Below are 21,272 nucleotides of genomic sequence, written 5' to 3'. Positions count from 1 at the left end.
ATGGATTCTTAATTGGAAAAGGAAACATCAAAACAGATGGTTGTCAATGTTGATGCAAATTCCTTTATTCCAGAACCATAAAACAAAGAGATACTAAACAATTTTATTTAAAATGACATGGCGGGCCACATTTGGCCCGCAGGCCTTGAGTTTGACACACGTGCCTTACAATATCCCTTCTACCTACTTGTTAGGTTTTTGTTTGCCTTGTGGGACGAAGGGAGCATGCCAGGATTTAACCACGACCTTCTTGCTATTGGATGGTTAGGTGATGGTGCCAACCCTATCACCAGCATTTAACGTTTTAGTAATTTCAACCCACTTTCAGATGGACATTTTTAACTAGAAACGTCCCAACTCTTAAAAAATGTATGAATATTCTGACTCCAGTTGATATTTTTAATGCTGAGATTGACAGGATCTCATAAAAATGTGCAACACTACCATGAATTTGTCAAAAAGTAAGGGGAACGATCATGAATTTATACACGCTGTAAAAGTCGGGTAGGAGTTGTTATATTGGGGACTTTCATGTGTCCTTTAATGATGAGGTCATCAGTTTGCCCTTCTAGACTAAAGCAAAAATTCAGTTTGCTGTACTATACTTTCCTTTTTTGTGATTGTGATACCAAGATTGTATAATTGTGATTTTTTTTTTTTTTAAGACAGCAACCATTAATCGGGCTTTATAAGGTTGATAAACATGAAGCAACACTGTTGGAGCCCCAAAAGCCCTGTATTTGTGAGGGTTTTGTTGCTGCCATCTTAACTTTCCTCTCTGCTGAGCTCCAGTGCCCTTTTTTGTACAACCCGTGACATTACTGCACTCACATATAGGTGGATAAAGCCTTTTCTTGGGGGCATCCACGTGTAGCTTGGAGCTTAAGGCAGCTCAAACCGTCCATCCAGCTGATCCATCCAGGAACACGGTTCACGTTAGGAGGGGTTATGCTTTAAATAGTTCTTCATGGTCACAGGAATGTCCAAACTGTCAATTGCAGGCTCTTTGTTTGCAAAGCAGATGCATCTTCGAATCATCCGTCGAGTCTGCGACATCAGTGTTTTGGGGCAAACTGGGGCAGAAACAGGAGAAAAAAGGTGAAACATTTGCAGTTGAAATGTTGACTCTGTGGTGCTGTGTGAATAGATCTCACCTCTTTCCTTGAGCAGCAGAAGCAGAGCTTCATTTTGCTTTGTTGTTTTGTCGATGATGAGTGTGGGCAAGTACACGTTGGCTCCAAAGTTGATGAGAAGCTGAATGTACTCCACCCCGCAGCCGTAACGGAGACACACCTCCAGGACAGTCTTTGGCAGCTTAATCCTCGCCAACATCTTCTCGTCTGTGCAGTTGTAGTCGGGGTTTGCTCCATGGAGGAGGAGGAGCTTAAAGCAGTCCAGGTGTCCATAAACAGCTGACAGGTAGAGGGGCCCTCTGCAGGTTGTGGCATTGGAGGCCCACTCAGGGACTTTGGGTTTGACGTCTACATCTGCTCCGAAGCGCAGCAGCTCTCGCAGGACATCCACGTCGCCCTCCCGCGCTGCGGTGAGCAGCGGGGAGCAGTTGTTGTACTGGCTGCCGTTCGGGTCGGCTCCGGCTTTCAGGAGGGAAACCACGCAGTCCAGATGTTTGCCGCTGACAGCAGTGAACAGGGGGGTCTGGGCTTTCACGTCCAAAACATCCACCTGGATTCAAAGCAAAAATAAAAAATTCAAGCAAACACAGGTAATTAAACTATTAGTGATATAAACAGCAAAAATATATTTAGCAAAATACATTTAAAAAAATCAAATAATTTTGAAAAATTTCAGGAAAAAAAAATCATGTAAAATCTGACTTTAAAAACAGTTATGAAACTGAAGGCTTAAACACTAAGCTATAAGCTGCTCCACTGCAATTTGTTTTACGCACAAATTTCAACTTAACTCCAAAATCAAATAACAATTTGGACACATGCTCACTACTTTTTCTTTTTACGGGAAAGCAATTTACCAGTAAAAAACTAAATAGTATGAACATTTTAGAAAGACTATTTATAAATTCACCATGTTTTTTAATATAAACTAGAGCAGTTTATAAAAAACAAATTTACATCCATTTTCTTTTAATGAGCAATCATTTAAACGCAATGCATTATGGTCTATATTCAACAAGCTAGTGAGCATCGATGCACATGAGCTTTTTGCAGAGACCTCTGGGAAATTTTCAGGGCAACAGGTTTTAAAATTGTACATTTGGATCAGTGATGTGCAGTGAGGTTGATGGCTGGTGAGGCACTGACTCCTCTGGAGTCAGATTTACAATTACAAAAACGGAATATTTCACCATTCATCCAACAGCAGCTAACAGCTTAGAAAATCCACACAAGCAAATATTTTCCCACAGAGAATATTTCTGTTATAGACATAGATAGAACACACTTCTTGCGGATGAATTATTCATATGTACTGTAAACAAATTAAAGTATATATATGTATGTGTTCAGCACACATTTGTCAAATACCATTTTCTTTATCATTTTAATTACGTGACAGAATAAGCAGTGTTGAAGTAGAAAATGAAAAAGCATTTTGAAGGATTGCTTTTTCATTTGAATTTTGAGTCAAAAAATGCAGCTTCATTTTGAAAATGAAAAAGCATTTCTGGTTTTGACTTTTATTTTTAATTATGCTACAGAATCGCTTCCATATGCCGTCAGACATGAGGCACAGTGCTTCAGAGCCTCATCTGGAGTTTAGCTCCGTGATCGCAACATTCACATTCGGCGGTTTTAACCTCAGAAACTGTAAAAAACGTGTTGAGTTGACTGAAAATCTATATTTAGCACAGATCAGTGGAAAATAATATTTACTTAATTTACCTTTTTCTACGATCATGACAGGTGAGGCCGAGCCTCACTTGCCTCACCTGACCGCACGTCACTGATTTGGATGCTCAAAATGGTGAATGTCCTATTTAGTTCATTAAATAGTAAGGGAATTCAGACACAACCTAAATACATGTTTTTAATTAAATCCTTTTGCCCATATCTGTTTCTTTAACATCATATAACCATTTGAATTTATTTGATAAATGCATTTCTGTGATTCCTACCTCATTAACGTGACCCAAACTTTCCTTATTCTGTATCACTTGGTCCATGTTTTCTGCCCTGTAGTTCAATATTATTCCACTAGAGGCAGTAGATAGTGGATGGTAGATCCTGCTCATTTTAAAATGGCTGCTTCCATGAAATCCCAAAACGCTTTTTGAAGGACGTTTGCACATTTTAAAAACTTTACGGTAACAAAAACTCATCTATTGTTATTCTTTTTTAATGACTACTTTCTGTATTCAAAAAATGCTTTTTTAAAATGATTAATTCCATATGATACAGTGACACCATGTTAAAAATACGTGGATCAAATTTGAGACAGAGGGGAAAAGAGGAGCTTTTTTCCTGAACACTCATGTCAATATTTTTTGCATCTTCAGCTTACATATTTGTGAGAAAAAACGTACCAAATCACCCAACATATAATTGATACTATCTAGATCTCGTACAAAAATTAAATGGCAATTTTTGTGGATTTCCTCAAGCTAATTAAAGAGGATTGACAAGATTTCTTTTAAATGATAAGGCTTTAAGGATTTATGATTGCCTGGAACAGTCAATTTTTTTGTTTCTTTTGATATTTTGGGCCTCTGGGCCTCCATAGGTTGCAGACTGCATGTCTTTGCGTGACTGCAGCATTGCCTCAGTGCACACAACCTTGAGAGAAAGCAGCAGCATTTAAAAGAGAAGTGACAGTAAGGGAACAGCTCATCATTCTCCACCAGCGGCACACTTGTTTTTGTTTTGGCAGTCTCTTCATTCTGAGTTCAAGAGGTCAGCTACTTTCAGAAAAAAATGTAATTTACAGCATTCAGGGTGAAGAGTTTCACAGCCTATTACTTAAAATCAAAATTTATGATCAATTTTGCGGTTTGCACTGCACTTGAAAATCCTTTTTAATGGGGAGGAGACCTGCTGTGAATTACATATGAGCTGACAACAGCTTTCCTGATCCTGATCTGCACTGATAGCTGCTGCTGATTCACTCACAGCTACAGTGATTTGTTAATAGTTGTCAACCTTTTTTAAAGAGACTGTTTATCAAGTTATCACAATGGATGATTAAAACAATGACAACAATGTTGATGACAGCCGACAATGTCTTCAACTTGTCATCAGCATTGATTAAATAGATGGTATGCTAAAATATCAGCTGTTTTTTATGTCAAGGGGGTAAGAATTGAGTGGAAAAAAATACCACAAATAAAGATTTTAACTTTTTATAGAGAACAAAGGCTGATTATGCAGCTTTTTTTTTTATTTTTTTGTACATTCCCAGCAAGTAAAGCTTCAAAATAAAAGCTTAAACCCTATATCTCACCTCTGCACCATGCTCCAACAGCAGCTCCAAACACCTCAGGTGTCCCAGAGCGGCAGCTGTGCGCAGGGGGGTTACAGGGACCCCCCACCCACTTGGAGCATTGATGTACCGCCTGTAGTTCTCCTGAGAGAGAAGCTCAGACAGCAGAGTCACGTTGTCTGTGCTTACAGCGCTGCTCAGAGCCTGACACTGCTCTTTGTCCTCATCCTCCTCCTTTGGCTGCAGCAGGGAGAAGATCTTAGAAATGTCCATTAAACTCATGTTGACAGCTGCACCCTGAGCTCGGAGGGAACTCCAGGCAAGTCAGACACTTTCCATCTGTAACGACAGAGGAGCGCTGGAGCTGAAACCTTCAATTGAAGATGTCAAATCTCCTGCTGCATCAGGACAAACTGGGATTGATGTGGTAAAACACCTACCTCAATGTGTTGCGCAAATCTCAAAAGAAGGCTCACCTTCAAAACTCTGTCACTGGTCACGTGCGGAAAGAGAGGTCCTCCGAAGAGAGCGAGTGACGTCCCTGCAGCAACCACGATTTGTCAAAGTGGAGTATGCTGAGTTTGTGTGTGAAAACTGACAATGGGGGCCAGGGCTTCTTACTGGGGGAATGTGGGGGGCTAAATTTAGGCCACACGGGGGGCCTGGATAGACTTCCATTCTGGGAGAGTCAGGGCTCAGGTTTATAATTAGAAAGGTGATAGAACTGATACTCAGTTTGTGGTTGGAATGTTTGACTTTTCTTGTTTAAAAAGAAAATACTCAAGTAAACAAAGGACTGTTTTCGGGTGTCCTGTTCAATTTAAGCGTATTTGAGAGTCGTTCTTTAATTTTGTTGCAGTCATTTGACCTTCCGCCCCCTACTTAGAGAACAATTTTAGTGTCAGCTGGGTGACTGTCACAGGCTTTAGAGGAGAATCCTGTCACCTGCTCCTCTGCCAAACCCACCCATGTCTTGTAAATGTCCCACATTTAGACGAGAGGGGGGGTTAACACACCAGATTCTTTCCCCAGATGGCAGACTGTCAGGTTTTTGGCAATTCCATATGAGATCTTGCTTTATTTAACTTACTATTCATTTGTGTGTGCGTGTAGAAATGTGGTTTTCTTTCCCAAAGCCCTTTCTTAAAAAAAAAAAGAGAGCCATAAACTTTAAAAATAATGCTGTTTTAAAATGCAATACCTTTATTTTTGTTGTGAAGAAGTTCAACATTTGTTAATTAAGGTCCTCTTTTGAGTATTTGTGTAAATTTGAGGCATACATAAGAAGGTGTTTGTGAATTTACAAGATGAAAACATTATGACAACTTCACACCGGCTTTATGAACAGATTTATGAAGAACGCGTTCCACATCATGAACTGGTAAAGTTCACCTGCTTGGCCACCAGATGGCGGAAGAGGTACACAGCTGACAGGAAGTGCGCCGGTAAACATTTGAAGGAGGGACACAAACATGTTTTAGTAAACAATATTTAATAACCTCGCTCTATCGGTGTTCTATTGGTAATAATTGTATTTCTTCTGTCTATATTATGAATGTTTTGAAAATTGTTCGAACATTTCACAACTTGAGAGAGAAAATTGACTATTTTGTTTTTTAAGTAGAACTTCACTTCTTGTGTCTGTGCTGCAGAATTTAAATAAAAAGATGTTATTTGAGGCCGAACGTGTTGTGGCCTTTAAAGCTACTCATCAATTCGTCAGTCTTTTGAAAGGGAAGAAAGGAAACAATCTTATGAGGGGCGAAAAGGCGATAAGAAAGGAAACAATCTTATGAGGGGCGAAAAGGCGATATGGGAGCGAAAGTGAAACCTGAGCTGCAGCAGAGGCTGAGATTAAAGCGGGAGGCTTACAGCTCTCTGATGGAGCAGACTAAAAAAATACCCACAAATCCTCCCTCTATTCGGGAAAAGATCCAAGTGTCCAGCCTCAGTCCCTGCCAACTGAAGGTAAAACTCTGGACCAATGAGGCCCAGATTTATTCACTTGGTGTTATCTCCCCTTCATTATGACAGTCTGCAGAGGGAGTGGCTCCACCCGTCTGCAGCAGGGAAAGCCACGGCTGGCCTTGACAACTTTTATCTGAAGGTGGAAGAAGACACAACTTTAATTTTAAACTCTGAAGGACAGACTAAACACAAACTTTTTTTTTTAAGTAACTTTTAGACCCACCGTGGTCCATCTTACTAATTATTCGATCCACTCTGTTGCAGGATTTGACACGTTAGGGCAGTTGATAAAAAAAAAAAAAATCTCCTAAAGCCTCCAGATACCCCTCACTGGATTTGGGAGGAACTTCTTTGGTGAAGATATGCGGGTCACAGCAACCCGGGGTTGCCTTAGCAACCACTAAGGATCATAGTGTTTCCCTGGCAACAGATGAAATGAGGGGTTACCCTGACAAAAACGCTACTGGAGCTCATTTATCAAAACCTCGCTGTCCTTTTTCAGGAAGATAGCAGCAGACATGACGGCGTGTCACAGTATTAATAGAGTGAAAATTACAATGACGCAGCAGAGGCAAACATATTCCTACCTCTTTACCTCCAAACACAGGATAGGCCCTCCCATTTGTGCAGGTCAAGCAAAGCAATGTTTACGTGCACACCGTAAAAGAGCTGGAACAACCCTCAAGGTTTTGTTCTCCATACAGAAAAAACAGACGCGTTAGCCCAGTTAGTACAAAACAGCAATTTATTATTCTTTTTTTTCTTTTTTTGCAGTATTAAACACAAGACTATTCAATGCAAAATGAGTGGCCTTTTTGGTCTGTAAACATAAAAACAACCTCCTAGTTGTACTCGTCTCAACAATTGAACCCATTACATTTCATATTGGCACAAAAAATACACAACAGCAGGCATGCACTGCAAAAAAAAAGTTAAAGTACAAGGAGTTAGCTAAGGCAATAAACAACATTACCGTTTTTGGACAAGTTCCATTTAGTATTATTGCAATAACACTCGTCAATGAACTACTGTAAGACAATTACTTATAAACACATCCAAAACGCACAAACAACGAAATGACATTACCAGCTGCAGACGAATTTGGAACAATAACTATTTACTAAAGTGGACACCAAAAACCGTCCTGAAGCACAGACCTGTAGTTTCAGTCAGTAGAATAAACACTGGGGCTGATCTTAGATGGAAAAAAAGCTGCACCAGGTGCCTTTAAACTCCACCGACGGTGCCAGGGAGCAGCGTTCACTCATCTGGCTTCCTCTTGGGTTTCTTTGGGTTGCGAGAGCGGCTCTTGGCCTTGCATAACGGACAGATGGGAGCGTTACGATGAATCTGCTGGTGGCAGGACAGGCAAGCCTGGAGAGGAGACGAGTTCACAGCAGAAAACTTCACTCAGCGTCTGAGTTTATTGGAATTCATGTCAGATCGACATGATTTTTTCATGTTTTCATCAAGTTTAAAAGTCTTTTTGTTACTGTGTCTTTGCTACTCTGTCCTTAACTTCAGATTTCTGTTCCACAAGGCAGGAATACATTGGCTGTGAGGCACCAACCTGTAACAAACTGTTACAGGTTCGATTTTCGATCCTTTTGCATCTCAAACTTCACTTTTTTTTTTATTATCTTGTTTTCATTTCTGCGTTTCTGTGAAACAGCAGGGCAGCATGTATGCAGCAGCGACAAGACATGAATGATTTATTTTTATCCCCATGCTGCCGACAGTAAAAAAGCTGACAAACACACCAATGCCCTTGACTAAAATTATTTAAGAGCCTAAAAATATCATAACTGGATGAGCTTGGTAGGAACAGACCTAAACTTGTTTCTGCTTTTGTGTCCATTCTGTGAACGACATTCCAGCAGATTAAAATCTGGAAAAAAACATATCTAAGATCTTAAAAGTAAGTCATGAGAAGCTAAGGAGGTTACTATTTTCTGAGGAGAAATTCACATGAATTTTATCTCATTTTTTGGGTCTTTTCTTGATAGAAATTCAACAATTTGCTGATTCAAACAATAAATGAAGTGTTCACCGGGTCATTTTAAGAGTTTCTGTGTGGATCTTTCCACAGTACAATGTGGCACGCCGCCGCCCGGGGAAATGCAGAGATGCATTTAAGATTACCCCATACCACAGAGGGGAGGGAGGGCCGTGGCGGTGTGCGTGCTGGTCCATTGTCTGGAGTCATTGAGGCGTTGCAAGAAATTCAGCCACCTATGGGGATTTCATTTTTAACCTCGTTTCTCAAACTGCAATGAGTTTCTTCAAAAGATTTAGAGTTTTGAAGAAAAGAAAAAAGAGGTAAGAAAAACTTCAAATGTGGCTGCATGCACTCATCCAAAAACATGTCAAAACATGGGAACTGATCAGCACATGGTTAACATGAAGAGGCTCAATCAGCACCTACTGCCAGACTTGGCAGTTTTAGAAGATGAAATCCAAATTCTTGGCAGAAGCAGACACTCAGCTGACTTCTATTCTGGTTATTATGTCCTTGATTTGACTAAAACTTGACGTGGGATTTTAGGTCAAACTCCTAATGGCTCCACTTCTGTCTTAAAACGATCTTGTGATTCATCCACTGTGTCTATTTTCAGCCAGATGGCGAGTTACCTTCATAGGAGGAGGCTGCTGTCTGAAGGTGGCTGTCTGTCGGGCGTCCTGCTTCCTGGACACTTGCAGCTGCTGTGCTGCGGCGGCGGCAGCCGCTAGGGATTCTGGGATGGCGGGCTCGTGTGGCTCCTTCTGCCACTCCGCCTTCTGCTTCTCAAAGTAGCTGCAGAGAGCAAACGAGAGACCTGGTGAAGTGTGCTCGTGACTCACCAAGCACTTGGCAGCGTTGTCAGCGTTGCGTTTCGAGAGGTGAGCACAGAGTGACAACAATGTGCTCAAGGGAAACTCCTTTTAATGCAGGACTTTGCACTGAAACTCAAGTCATTGCAGGGTTGTTTGTCAGTATGCATGTGTGTGGGCAGAAGAGGGCTGAGAAAAAAATGTGGCCTTGGACTTTATGCCTGCCTGGCTCATTTTCAAAAAAAAGGAATGGGGGGGAGATATCCATTTTCATTATACTCTAGTTTCTCCTGAAAGAAAACGGATCATGAAGCAGAACTTTAGGTATTTACAATAATGTTGTGTTACTTTTAAACCTGATTCAATAATATTAATCCTTACCATATATATACACATATGGATTTTGCAGGTTTTCTTTAAAAAACAGGCTGATATTTCAATAGTTTTGCTTGTGAAGAGGTGTAGCGAGCTCCTTTCTGTGCAGATGCATCACTTTAACAAATGTTGCCCACAGGTGTGATTTAATTTTCTCCCAAACTGCTTCATCACAGCCTGTATTACAATTACACAAGGCCCCATTGTTGTTAAGCACAATTACTCTAAAAAAATATGTAAATGATAGTGTTAACGTCTCCCTTTACTACATTATAAATCTCTCACGATCTCTGATGAGTTCTGTCAACTAGGAAAAACGGCAGCGGAACATGAGCTGCAGCTTTGAAAGTATCTGGTATCTTCGTACTCGGAGAATGGAGGGGCGTACCGGGAAGCAGGGAAGGAGAGATGACTGCCACCTGGTCAGCAACATTATCACCCGAGAAAACAGCCATGTAGAGGTCAGCGCAACGCTGGGTCAGCCCGCTTCCTACAATTAAGCCCTTAACATTTAAAGGAAATGACTCAAAAACAGGGAAAATGAAAAACAATTCGCTGGATAATTCTAATTGCTGGCAAAGCAGCTTTTTAGTTTTTAGTAAATGGCTAACCTTTCTGACTCTTAAAGAGAAGAACATTGTTGATTAGGAATAAACCCGTGCAAGTCCAGATGTGGCAGCTTCTTGATTAGCAGAGTAAAAATGTTCAAATAAACAGCCAACACTTTCCAGGGATGTGTGAGGATGACGAGCACTGAGGAAGGCTTCACATCTGTATTCTAGGGACCATCCGCTGTGGTTTACTGGAGTAAATTGTGCAATCATCCTCTGCTGAAGCCTGCAGCCTCCGGCACTGGAATTCAACTTGTCAGATTCAAGTGATGGACCTCCGGTTTAGTGAAAAACAAAAGACTTTGTAAAACCTCAAATGGAATTACTTGTCATCTCCATTTGGGGGGGGGGGCTAAAGAGCTTGAACAACAGGAGAAAAAGTTTTTTTTTTTTTGGTGTGAATTCTTAAAAATAAAACTGATATTACTCAGAAACTACATTTTTATGTCCAAGTTTCAGGTCAAAAGCAACTGGAGCCAAGTCAGTTCACCAAGTGGCCACTAGATGTTTGTTGTACTCCACCCAATTTGTCTGGTTTTAAAAACCTTTTCCTCACATCTGTAGGTAGATTAAATCCATAAAAACCACACTGGGGTCCTTCATTTAGATTTTGTTTTTTTTAATTTAAGATAAAACGGTGAAGAAATGGCGGCGTGGACAGCTAAATGCTTGGGTATTTACTAGTGCAACCCCACTTATTTTTCCTTTTCTGTTTTTCAGGATTTGTCTTGCTGCTTTAGGATCATAAGACTTCAAAAGATCCATCCAGAGTTCTTAAACTCCGTTTTTTTTTTAAAGTGAGTGCTGCCGGACACCTGAATTTCTCCTTTGGGAGATTAATAAAGTTTCTATCTGTTCGTCCGTCCGTCCAAGGTTGTAAGTTATCCAGAGCTAAACAAATGCTCCCGCAAAAAGCTCTGATTTTTTCTTTCAGTGATCCTGGCATTGTAGAACATCTCTGCAAATCCCTCTCGTCCATCAGCATGAATATCTGTGGCTTTGTTGAAAGAAAATCAAAAGTTCTTTCTAAAATACAAAACACTAGAAGTTCCTCAGAGGAAAGATTTCCATTTACTGTCTGTAGCTGCAGTCACATGTGCAAAATGTCTCTGATCGGATCAAAGATTAGATTAGAGTTGAACTGTGTACATGAGCCCAGAAAAACTTCATCCAACTATAACAAACGTTTACATACGCCACACTTTGACGTAAAAGCCAGAGTAGTGATCTACAATCGGACTAAACTGTTTATATGCACCACAATCGGATCAACAATCGGCATAACCCACCTATCTCAATGAATGGAAAATTTTGATCCGAATGAGTCTGATCGGGTCAGAGTATTCCAAACGGTGTGTTTACGTGACGCGTTTATATTCAGGCGTTTAATCGATTACTTTTGTCCATGAAACCGCAGCTATTTCTGCTTCTTCTGGAAAAAGCTCAATAGGAAATTCTTTCCGGCATTGACTGTGTATGAGAGCCAGTGTGACGTCATCCAGACGAAATGGTTTACTTTAACCAACTAACCAAAGTCAATTCAGTCACCATTTTTTCGCTATACGGACGCTGCCATGTTGGAGCCAGACGTTGACAGTCAATTTTTCTATGGCAACCACTCTCGCCAATCAGGAGTGAGCTTGTTGGTAATCCACCCCCTTACCACCTAAAAGGGGGCTCAGAGGGAATCTGTCAATCAAACGTTTGCAATGTTCGCTGTGGGCGCGACGAGCCACCACCTACTTTATTTAAGGGCATCTGATTGTAACTAAAAATAAAAAACTTAAAATAAAAATTAAGATTAGCACGCGGTTCAGCTGCAGCTCACCGCTCCCCCAGAGGATGGGTCAAATGCGGAGAAGAATTTCTCCATTGTGGGATAAATAAAGTATCTGGAAAAAAAAAAAACATGTTATAAATGTGCGACAGATTGGCGACCTGTCCAGGGTGTCCCCTGCCTTCGCCCACAAGTGGCCGGGATAGGCTCTGGCAGCCCCGTGACCCCGAAAGGGAATAAACGGCAGAAGATGATGAATGAATGAATGAATGAATGAATGAATGAATGAATGAATGAATGAATGAATGAATGAATGAATGAATGATATAAAGGCAGCAGAGCAAGAATGGTTACTCTGACAAATAGAATGACTGAGTTGTTGTTCACCTCACAACACAATGGCTGTTCTCAATAGAAGTCTATGGGGCTTTTGGCTTCTTGGAGCCAGCGGGTACTTCCTGTTTGGAATGTTAAGGAGGAGGGGTCACTCGGTCCAGTTCTGACATACAGTCAGTGGTTTCTGGACATGCCCTAACTGCTGCCAATGTCTACGTCTCATCTATTTGTTTTTAGAAAATCCCAGTTTAACAAAGAATTAAACGATCTCTACAAATACACACACATTTGTCCAAAACTTCTCCTAAATGGGACAATAAAACGTCCTGACTAAACAGTGAGCGGGTTTATGTGTCAGGTTACAAAGCCAACAATAGTTTGATCTCAAATCAAACACAATGCATCACAATGGGCCAAATTTGAGCCCTTTAATCTGACTGCTGTCCTCAACTAATTTACAAACCAAAGTGGGGCCAACTGATCCGCTTCCTGCTCTCACCGTCAGACTTTTTGACATTGACCTTTAACGACACGCGTTCGTTTTGCAGTAAAAATGGCACCACGCTAAGCCACACAGGACAGTTTTACGATTAACCACTAAAAAATGACAAATGCTCCGTGGCTAGTGCAATGATTATAAAAAAGGTATTTGCACCTCTTCAACATACAACATGAACTGCCTCACAACTGCCCCATGTCATATTTCAAAGGACACGTTCGACCTTGATGTCTGCACAAAAAAAAATAACTTACACCGTGGAGAGGAAAGGGCAGGGATCTATCATTTGCACTTGACATTTGAGCAATATGATCTTGACATGTGATGCAATACATTTCTATTAGTCGGAAATTCCTGGTCCCTATGGCTCGCAGTGGTCATTTCATTTAACAGCTTTCTTTGTGAGACCCTGGTCTCCATGAGCACACAGTTAATAAAACATCTCTCCATTGCAATCTCTACTACTTTGCTATATTACTTTCTTCACACCAAGTACATTTCTTTTGGATACTGCGAGAGTCATCTTAACATCGCTGAATCATTTTAACTCATTTTGGCATTAAATTTCAACGTTCCCAGCTTTATACTCATCAAGCAAAAATATCATTTTAGCTTCCAACTGTTTGCATTTAACTCATTTCAGAGGGAAGTATTTCGTTTAATTGCATGAAAAACCTTTTTTTTTTTTTTTTCTGATTTGGAAAACTTCCTAAACCTTTCCTGCCAAACAAATGAGTCACACATTTTGACACCGATTCTATGCTTCAATCATTCCAAGAGTAATGCTGAAACTCATTCTGATATCAAGTCAAGGGCCATAAATCAGCGAGGAACACATTTATAGGGTTGAGATGCAGTGATGACTCAACAAGTGCTCAGCCAAAGTTCGCTATATGATAAAGAAATTGTTTCTATCGTTTTTTGATAAGGCGAGCTCAAAGACAAAGAGGTCTTTCACTGAGGCGTGTTTGTGCCAGAAAGATAAAGCAGAACACATGAATTTTATGGAAAGAGACTAGTAAAAAACTCTATTCAAATGTCTATGTTTTGATAAGAAATAGAATGTTTCAAAATTCATTTGAAGCCAGTTTCATTACAGTTTGGATTATTTATTTATTTTTGCCTTAAAGCCTTGTTTAATTGGTTCAAGTTATCCTTTAAATAAACCTTAAAATAGTCAGAATTAGTGTCATAAAACCTTCTACACTGCCATCGCGTTTAGGTTAAAAAACAAAGTTTCGTTTTTTTGATGGCACAGGTTGTAAAAGTGAAAAACACAACAAAAAGCGGCCAGGGGAAAAAGAAGAGACAGGTCATGAAAAAGTGATAAACCTCGTTGAAAGTTTAAGGTCCCTTTAGGTTGAACAAAATCCAAAACTTCCTCAAGTGCCGTTATTTAAACTGCAAACTGTTGAATGAGAGTTAGCTGATACTTAATCAAATGTACTCTGACTTTCACTAACTTTGTTCAAATGTATGCCGATGATTATGTCACTGTGCAACAAATAGTTCAGAACATGAATTAGCGATGTAGCTACGGTGCTTTGTTTGCTAGCATTGATTTGACTAAAAAAAATTTTTCATTTGTATTTTTATAACGATCTGAACGACGACAAGCAAGTCAAACCCCCTTTATTTGGTCTATCACCTTCCCCATTGCATCACATCCTAATTTCAGTTACTACTAACAACTAATCGTGCAATAAGACTCTGTTAGAAGCTGTATTTTGTATTTCAGTTGTAAAAAAAAAAACAGAAAAATGTACGGCATTAAGTAAACACAAATAACTGTCAATATAATAAAAAAAAAAGGCTTTTTAAAATAGTTGGTCCCTTAAAATTCGATGTAAACAAAAATGTATTGCATATATCTGTGATATTAACTGACATATTTTACATATGCTATATTTGCCAATCATTTTTTGAGCTTTTCAAATTAACAAAGGGAATTGTTTGAATGCAGATCTTGAAGATTGATTTCCGTACAACAGAGCTAAGCTAAAAATATTAAATAAATGGTTAAAATTAGATGAGTAGTACCTGAAATTGGTTATTGAGGTTAAAAATGGTCAATTTTACAATTTAAAAGACTATATAACCTGAATGCTTATCAGGAAAAATGCTATATCAAGTAATTTTTGTCAAAACAAGAGTGTCTTCGTGAACATAAAGAGAGTGCCATTCTAGAAAGGTTGGCTTTTAAATGTTTAAACTTTTAATAAGTATTAACCCTTTCATGAATTTCATTCATATGAATCTATATTACTGTTTTTTGAACTTTAGGCAGCAGGATAACACTAGAAAAACAGACAATCTTTACTAAAAAGCTTTCAAAAGTGTAATTCTTTCTTCAGATTTGACATTGAGATGGATAGCTATTAGTGACAGATGCAGGTGGTTTGGGTTAAACGTCCAATAAAATTACATTCATCACAACTTCTAAGCAAGCAGGTTAAAAGGATGTATATAAAGAGTTATCATCCACTTGGCCAAATGAACATTTCAACCAAAGTGATTTGGTTATATATGAAAAAGAAATATATATGTTTGTGTATGCATATACTGACTCCAAGGAGAGCTTTTCCTCCTCTTCATTCAGGTTAGGGAGTCTGTGTAGTCCTAAAGTCATCCTGAGGGCGTCCACATGCTCCTTCAACGGTTTGTACTCGTCATGAAGACGGCGAGTCGTTTCTAGCAACTTATTCAGGTCGTTCTCTGACTGCTTGATGGTGCTCTCCATCTGAAAGGAGACAGTGTCATGTATTTCATGAGGTGAACATTTAACCGGAAAAGTTAGTCATTTATCTCCAACATAAATTGAAATGCAACAAAAAGCTTTCCTTCAAACTCCTTTTATAGTAACACCTGGTTAATAAATAATATTCAAAGATTAATTAAAATAATATAATCACGACTCACAACTTAATAATGAAAAGTTCCAGGAATTGAACTGTGTATGTTAAAGAAAGACGACTACCAATCAGTTGTCATGCTTTTTTTCTTCTCCTTTTATACCTCTGTATTTATTATTATGTGTAAATAGCTGTTCATTGTATATTTTTAACAATATTTAGAAAATATTTGAACTCGGACAAGAATTACAGAAAGTTCAGAATTTATAAGATTTGTTTTTCTAACTGTTGCTTGTCTTTCTTGTTTTTTGCTTATCTTTGTTTGTTCTCCTTCAAAGTTTGTATCTTTTAAAAAAATGAAACAAAGAAAAAGAACTAAAACTCATGAAGTGTGCTAATTTTAGTTTACTATCTCACTTCTTGTACACCTGCACTTATAGGTCAGCTGAGTTGCCACAGTTCCTGTAAAGGTTTGAGTCAACAGAAACAAGATGGAAATCCTCTTATTATGGTCCAAATAAGCAACAATGTCACAGATTTAAGCAAATATGGTTTGTCGCTGGATCAATTACAAACTGTCAGTTCTTTGTAGCAACTCACCACATTTATATCAGCATGAATGAGGCGCAGCTCCTCAACATGAGCCATTTTCTCTTGTAGAAGGAGATCCATTTCTTGTTTGTACTCTTTCAGATGCTTCTCCTCAGACTCCAGAGCTTCAAACTCCATCTTCAAACGAGACTTGATCTTCTGCATCTGGATCGTCTTATTTCTTTAGTAAGCGGTGAAGACAATAGTCAACAGCTGTACTGGTGTTGTTTCCGTCACTTGCCACAATGACGTGTCAAAAAGACATATATTACACCCAAAACAACACAAAAACCATTTCTTTACACGCAGTTATAATTCATACAATTATTTTTAACTCATCTCTGGTATTATGCATTTATTATAAGTATTAGAGAATGAATCGTTTTGCAGAAATCACATTTGATTAAGTGCAGACAACTTGGCTTAATAAGCTAATACCAGCTTAACAGCTAGCTCTGCGCAGCAGCCCACATCTGGCATTTGTTGTCGCACATCTGGATTGTTGATGCATCATCCAAATATGCGCTTAAATTACACCTTGTGTGTATTCATCCCACAAGCCCGCCAACCCAGTCACTCATAGAGACGTTTGGGTAAAACGAAAGCAGCAGAAGCATTTTAATTACTAGCAGGAAGGCTAATATTAGCGAGGTCAGTCACAAAAGCTTCTCGATGGCTGACGACGTTAGCTAAACTAACGTTAGCCACCAGCGAGCAGGAGTCTGAGATTTACCGTATTTCCAAGATGTTCTCCAATTTACACATTATTTCTTGTTCGTCCGCCATGATTTCAGCAGCCTTGTCGTCAAACAAACTGGGCAGCGCTGCTCCCCCACAAGGCCGCGGTGGTCTACAAACTGAAGAGGGGGGGAGAGCGAAAAAAAGAAACAATAGCAGCAAGAGCGCGCCTCCGCGCGCGCTCCCTTAAAGTGAAACCGTGGCAACATGATGGAGCACGTGCAAGAATGCACCCACACTTCAAGTGAGCTGAAGTAACCATCTTCAAACAGGACAACAATGTGTGAAGGTTAATTCTAAGTTAAATTAGAAACCTATTCTAAGATTTTGTTTGAGAAATGAGTACAATTTGATTATTTCTTTTTAAATACAAAAGTTAAATAAACATAAGAGAAAATAATTGAGCATTGGGTAAAAGAAAATGCCATCAATTGTCACCCCAATGCATTTGCAATAGATGCACAATTTGCATGATTAGCATTTAACAAAAAATGAAGTAAATTACCTTATTTTTTTCATTACTTGAGATTTTTAAGCAAACAAAATCTACAGTTATTGGTAAAAAAAAATGTAAACATCTTGATTTTTCCATTTCTATGTCAACCCAATCTTTGATTCTTTCTTTAAGTCATTCAGCTACTTCTAGTGCTTGTTTTCATGTTTTGTTTTGTTATATTGTTTATTTTCTAGTATATTATGATTAGGCCTGCACAATATACCGCAAATTTATCGTTATCGCAATATCAAGCTGTGCAATATGCATATCGCAAAAGACAGCAAATTTGCAATAAATGGTTACCTTAGATGTGGCCAAGCAATCTTATAGCAGCTTGAAGTGTTTATTGGATTGAAAGAATCCCTTTCTGCATTTGACCAATCAGATGGACCCCTTCACGTTGTTAACTAATCGGATGGCGCCCTATTATGTTGTATGTTCGCCTCCTACGTCAACAAGGGTCATTTGTAGTATAATTTTTAAGCTGTTGTAAAGGAATGGGAATAATATTTTTGGTTGTTTTGCTAATTGTTTATATACCGCAAATTATATCGTTATTGCAATATTAATCACTGATATCGCATATCGCGAGTTTTCTTCATATCGTGCAGCCCTAATTATGATGCATTTCTTTCAAAATATCATACTTACAAATTTGTGTTATTCTTCTTATTATTATTATTTACTTTTGTTAGTTGTTATTTCACTATGACTTCATATATTTTAAAAGATCAAATATGACAAAAATACCCTATAGCTTATATTAGAATACATATAGAAAAATCTCTTGAGTTTCTAAAAATAAAAGAAAAATTAGTAAAGAAAAAAGCTTGATATATTAAAATTTATAAATTAGATTAGCAGAACGATTGTGGAAAAAATGTCCATGTTATTTGAAAAATGCTAAACTTTTTTTGTTTTTACATGTCGTTTATTTATGCTGTTTTGCCATGGATTGTAACTCCATATTGCTTGTTGTTGAAAGTTTTTCCTCATGCTAAAAAACATCATTTCCATCTTTGTGAGGGTTGTTTGTTTATTTTTCTGTGATTTTTTTATTTTTATTTTTATTTTAGTACTTTCATACTTGTACATGTGACAATACATTTTCAATTCCAATCAGTGATATTCTTAGGTTGTGTTTTGAGTAGTCTCCCTTTCACAGTCACACGCTAACAAGTCACAGCTGTTTTCATTTCTACTAATGGTCCTCAAAGTATAGAAGTGCCAGGTTTTCAAGCCAACTGCTGTTGTTGCTCCCTTATGTCATTGGATTCTGTCGTGTTTATGTTCTGACATCAGTCCTTTTCTCCTGCATATTTGATTCTTACTCCACAAATTCCTGACAATCTTTTTGTGATGCATATAGCAGAGAAATGCATCATAAAAGAAATAGACTGAAAATGACTTGCGCCTTTGCTGTCAGACTGTACTATAAAGTGACGGGATTAGGTAAAAAGCTAAAAAGAATGTGCTAAAATATCTTGTATTATTTTAATAAAAAAATAAACAAGCACCTTGGGATTTTTAGCTCAAAAACTTTACCAGAAGGTTATTTCCTGTAGAAAATTATTCCGTTGAATAATGTTGGAAGATGGTCACCAAGTCAATGCAAATGCTTTATCCAGAGTTAATTTTATTATGAGTCCATCTGATCTTTTGACAAAAGATGAGATTTCTTCAATTCTGTGTATATTTGATTTATTCGTCCCAAACCTGTTCCGCTTAATCTCCTTGCAGTCGTAATTCACCTGGTATAAAAATGGCTGTGCCTCAAGTTTCCTCCGGAGCATTACTTACATTGTGAAAATAGGAAACATGGTGTCAGAACTGAGTCAACAGAGTTCAAAATGCCATCCGAAGCAAAGGGTATCTCGTTAACACATTGTGGGCATTGGATCATTTGCACTCAAAGCACGATCAGACACTAAAAATTTTAAATGAAATGCAGTTTATTTAGTTGAGTTTGAAAATGGAAATTGCGCAGCTTCGGAGGAGCCCCTCCAGATTTTAATGGAGAACTGAAAACAAGGCACTTCTTCTTGATCCGTGTGTCATGAAAAGCTCTGAGGTATGCTTGGATTCATCGTCTACCTACTTGACCAGGGTGGAGCCGCTTTAATGTGGTTGTCCATCTATTCCTCTCCTTACTTGAACCTCCTGTTGCTGCTTTTAAATCTTTGGCTTGGTCTTCATAGTAAATACTTTTTATTCTTTTCATTTATCCTCTACCATGATTTACTGGTGGCTCAGTCTTTGGCCTTCTCCTCCTTACATATGTAAAGACTTCTCAGCTTATCCTTAAAGACCACTTGAAGACAACCTTCTTTTGAAGAGAGTTCAGTTGACCAGAGTCTTGTATTTCTGTCTTTTTTTATAAAAGCTTGTCATCCATTATCATGTTTCTTTTCAATAATCCATCGAGTAAAGTTTAATTATATTAAAATATTGATGGAGTGGTCACTCGTATTCATGTTTGTACACAATATTTTTTGTTCTGTAGAAGGACAGGAAGTTTTTATGCAACCCTCCAGTGGAGACTCTGTCTCGCTCTGAACTCAAGATAAAAGTCCCCATTTGCTTATTTTAACAAAATACCTTCCGGTTTTTTTTTTCTCTCTGTATTGTTGCCATGTTTTTTTGTCCCACAACGCTGCATCAAAAGCAGTGTTCTGCTAAAGAAATGAGACACACCCATATTTGTTTGAAAAAAGCTGTTGTCCAAAACCATTTTCACTCATACGATCCTCTTACACATACCTAGTCAACCTAAAATGTAAGAAACTTTTGTACAACTGACACTGTTGACACAACATGTGTGATTTAAACAAACTTGTATCACAGAATGTTAACATTTCCTCTGCTTTACATCTATAAAACATCGGAAAATGATATTTCCAAATCTCAAGCAGACTTCATAAAGACAGATGCAAGCACATTTTACAGATAACACTGAGTTATACGTCTCCCTTTAAGTGATCATTCCTGTCCCCTGCCTTTTGAGGATGCTAACTGCAGACTGCCTTTAAACTAAAGAGATGCAACTCCAACAGCCAAACACAAACAAAACATGATATTCTTTAAAACGGGCAACAAATCTATTATCTTATCCTTATATTTTCTATACCTCCTAGTCAACACATTGTTTTTTAGAGTTTATTCCCATTTGTGCAAGTTAAAAACAAGTTAATTGGATTTTTTTTGGCAGCTCCTAAGTCGGGAGAATGACTTACAAGAAAACTTAAAACACAACTAGACGGTTAGATGATTAAATAATGAATAAAAGGATAGGCGCGTGGTAAATCCGTCTCACAATTTTTTCAGTATTGCACATAGTATCCCTACTTATTGCCAACCGTTCTGGTGCATTATGACTTGTATGGCAGGGGTGATTATGTCCTTTTCTGTGTTGGATAGTTCAGTCCTCTCTCTCTTATGTCCTGCGCCACCAATCTCACTGCAGCTGGGAAGAAGCAGTTCTGTAAAAGCTTTCAGGCCTGCAGTGTCTGAGGTTGTGGCCTGAGTCCACACACTGGATCAGTGTATGGGCTGGGTGGCGTCTGTCCCTGAGGAACCTCATCGCTTTTCTCCTCCTTAGCTATTCATAAATGGTCTCAATAGATGGAAGATTACGGTTAATGATTGTTTCTGCCGTGTTAATGACTCTTTGCGGCATCTTCTTTTCCTTCCTATTCAAGCTGTTATGCTGCTGGTGAGGATGCTTTCAACAAGCCCCTTTAGGCCTGGGTGAGGGCCTGGTGCTTGAACCCGGCCTCCTTCAGCAGCCTGATGAAGTACAGCCTCTGCTGGGCTTTTTTTTATTATT

The 21,272-nt window shown here is 38.7% G+C and overlaps 2 protein-coding genes across 3 annotated transcripts; both read right to left on the bottom strand.

Annotated features, from left to right (window-relative positions):
* Positions 1-40: 40 nt before the first annotated feature.
* On the bottom strand, positions 41-5,847 carry LOC101167629 (ankyrin repeat and SOCS box protein 12). Of its 2 annotated transcripts, none has more exons than XM_004073434.5 (4): positions 4,869-5,847; positions 4,414-4,731; positions 1,155-1,683; positions 41-1,073 (listed from the first exon to the last, which is right to left on the bottom strand). In XM_004073434.5, exons 2-4 carry the CDS (start codon positions 4,672-4,674, stop codon positions 937-939), a joined length of 927 nt encoding a protein of 308 aa, XP_004073482.1. In that variant the 5' UTR covers positions 4,675-4,731; positions 4,869-5,847; the 3' UTR covers positions 41-936. The 2 variants fall into 2 exon arrangements, with proteins under 2 accessions (XP_004073482.1, XP_011478706.1); XM_011480404.4 differs by having other exon boundaries at positions 4,833-4,986.
* Positions 5,848-7,087: 1,240 nt separating this feature from the next.
* zc4h2 (zinc finger, C4H2 domain containing) lies at positions 7,088-17,151 on the bottom strand. Its single transcript, XM_004073433.4, has 5 exons — positions 16,946-17,151; positions 16,222-16,393; positions 15,337-15,509; positions 8,992-9,154; positions 7,088-7,734 (listed from the first exon to the last, which is right to left on the bottom strand). Exons 1-5 carry the CDS (start codon positions 16,996-16,998, stop codon positions 7,621-7,623), a joined length of 675 nt encoding a protein of 224 aa, XP_004073481.1. The 5' UTR covers positions 16,999-17,151; the 3' UTR covers positions 7,088-7,620.
* Between the last annotated feature and the right edge of the window lie 4,121 nt (positions 17,152-21,272).

The sequence above is a fragment of the Oryzias latipes genome, chromosome 10 (genome assembly GCF_053564925.1).
Source record: "Oryzias latipes strain Hd-rR chromosome 10, Olatipes_Hd-rR_3.1".
Lineage (NCBI taxonomy): Eukaryota > Metazoa > Chordata > Actinopteri > Beloniformes > Adrianichthyidae > Oryzias > Oryzias latipes.
This window is presented reverse-complemented; position numbering and strand designations above follow the sequence as displayed.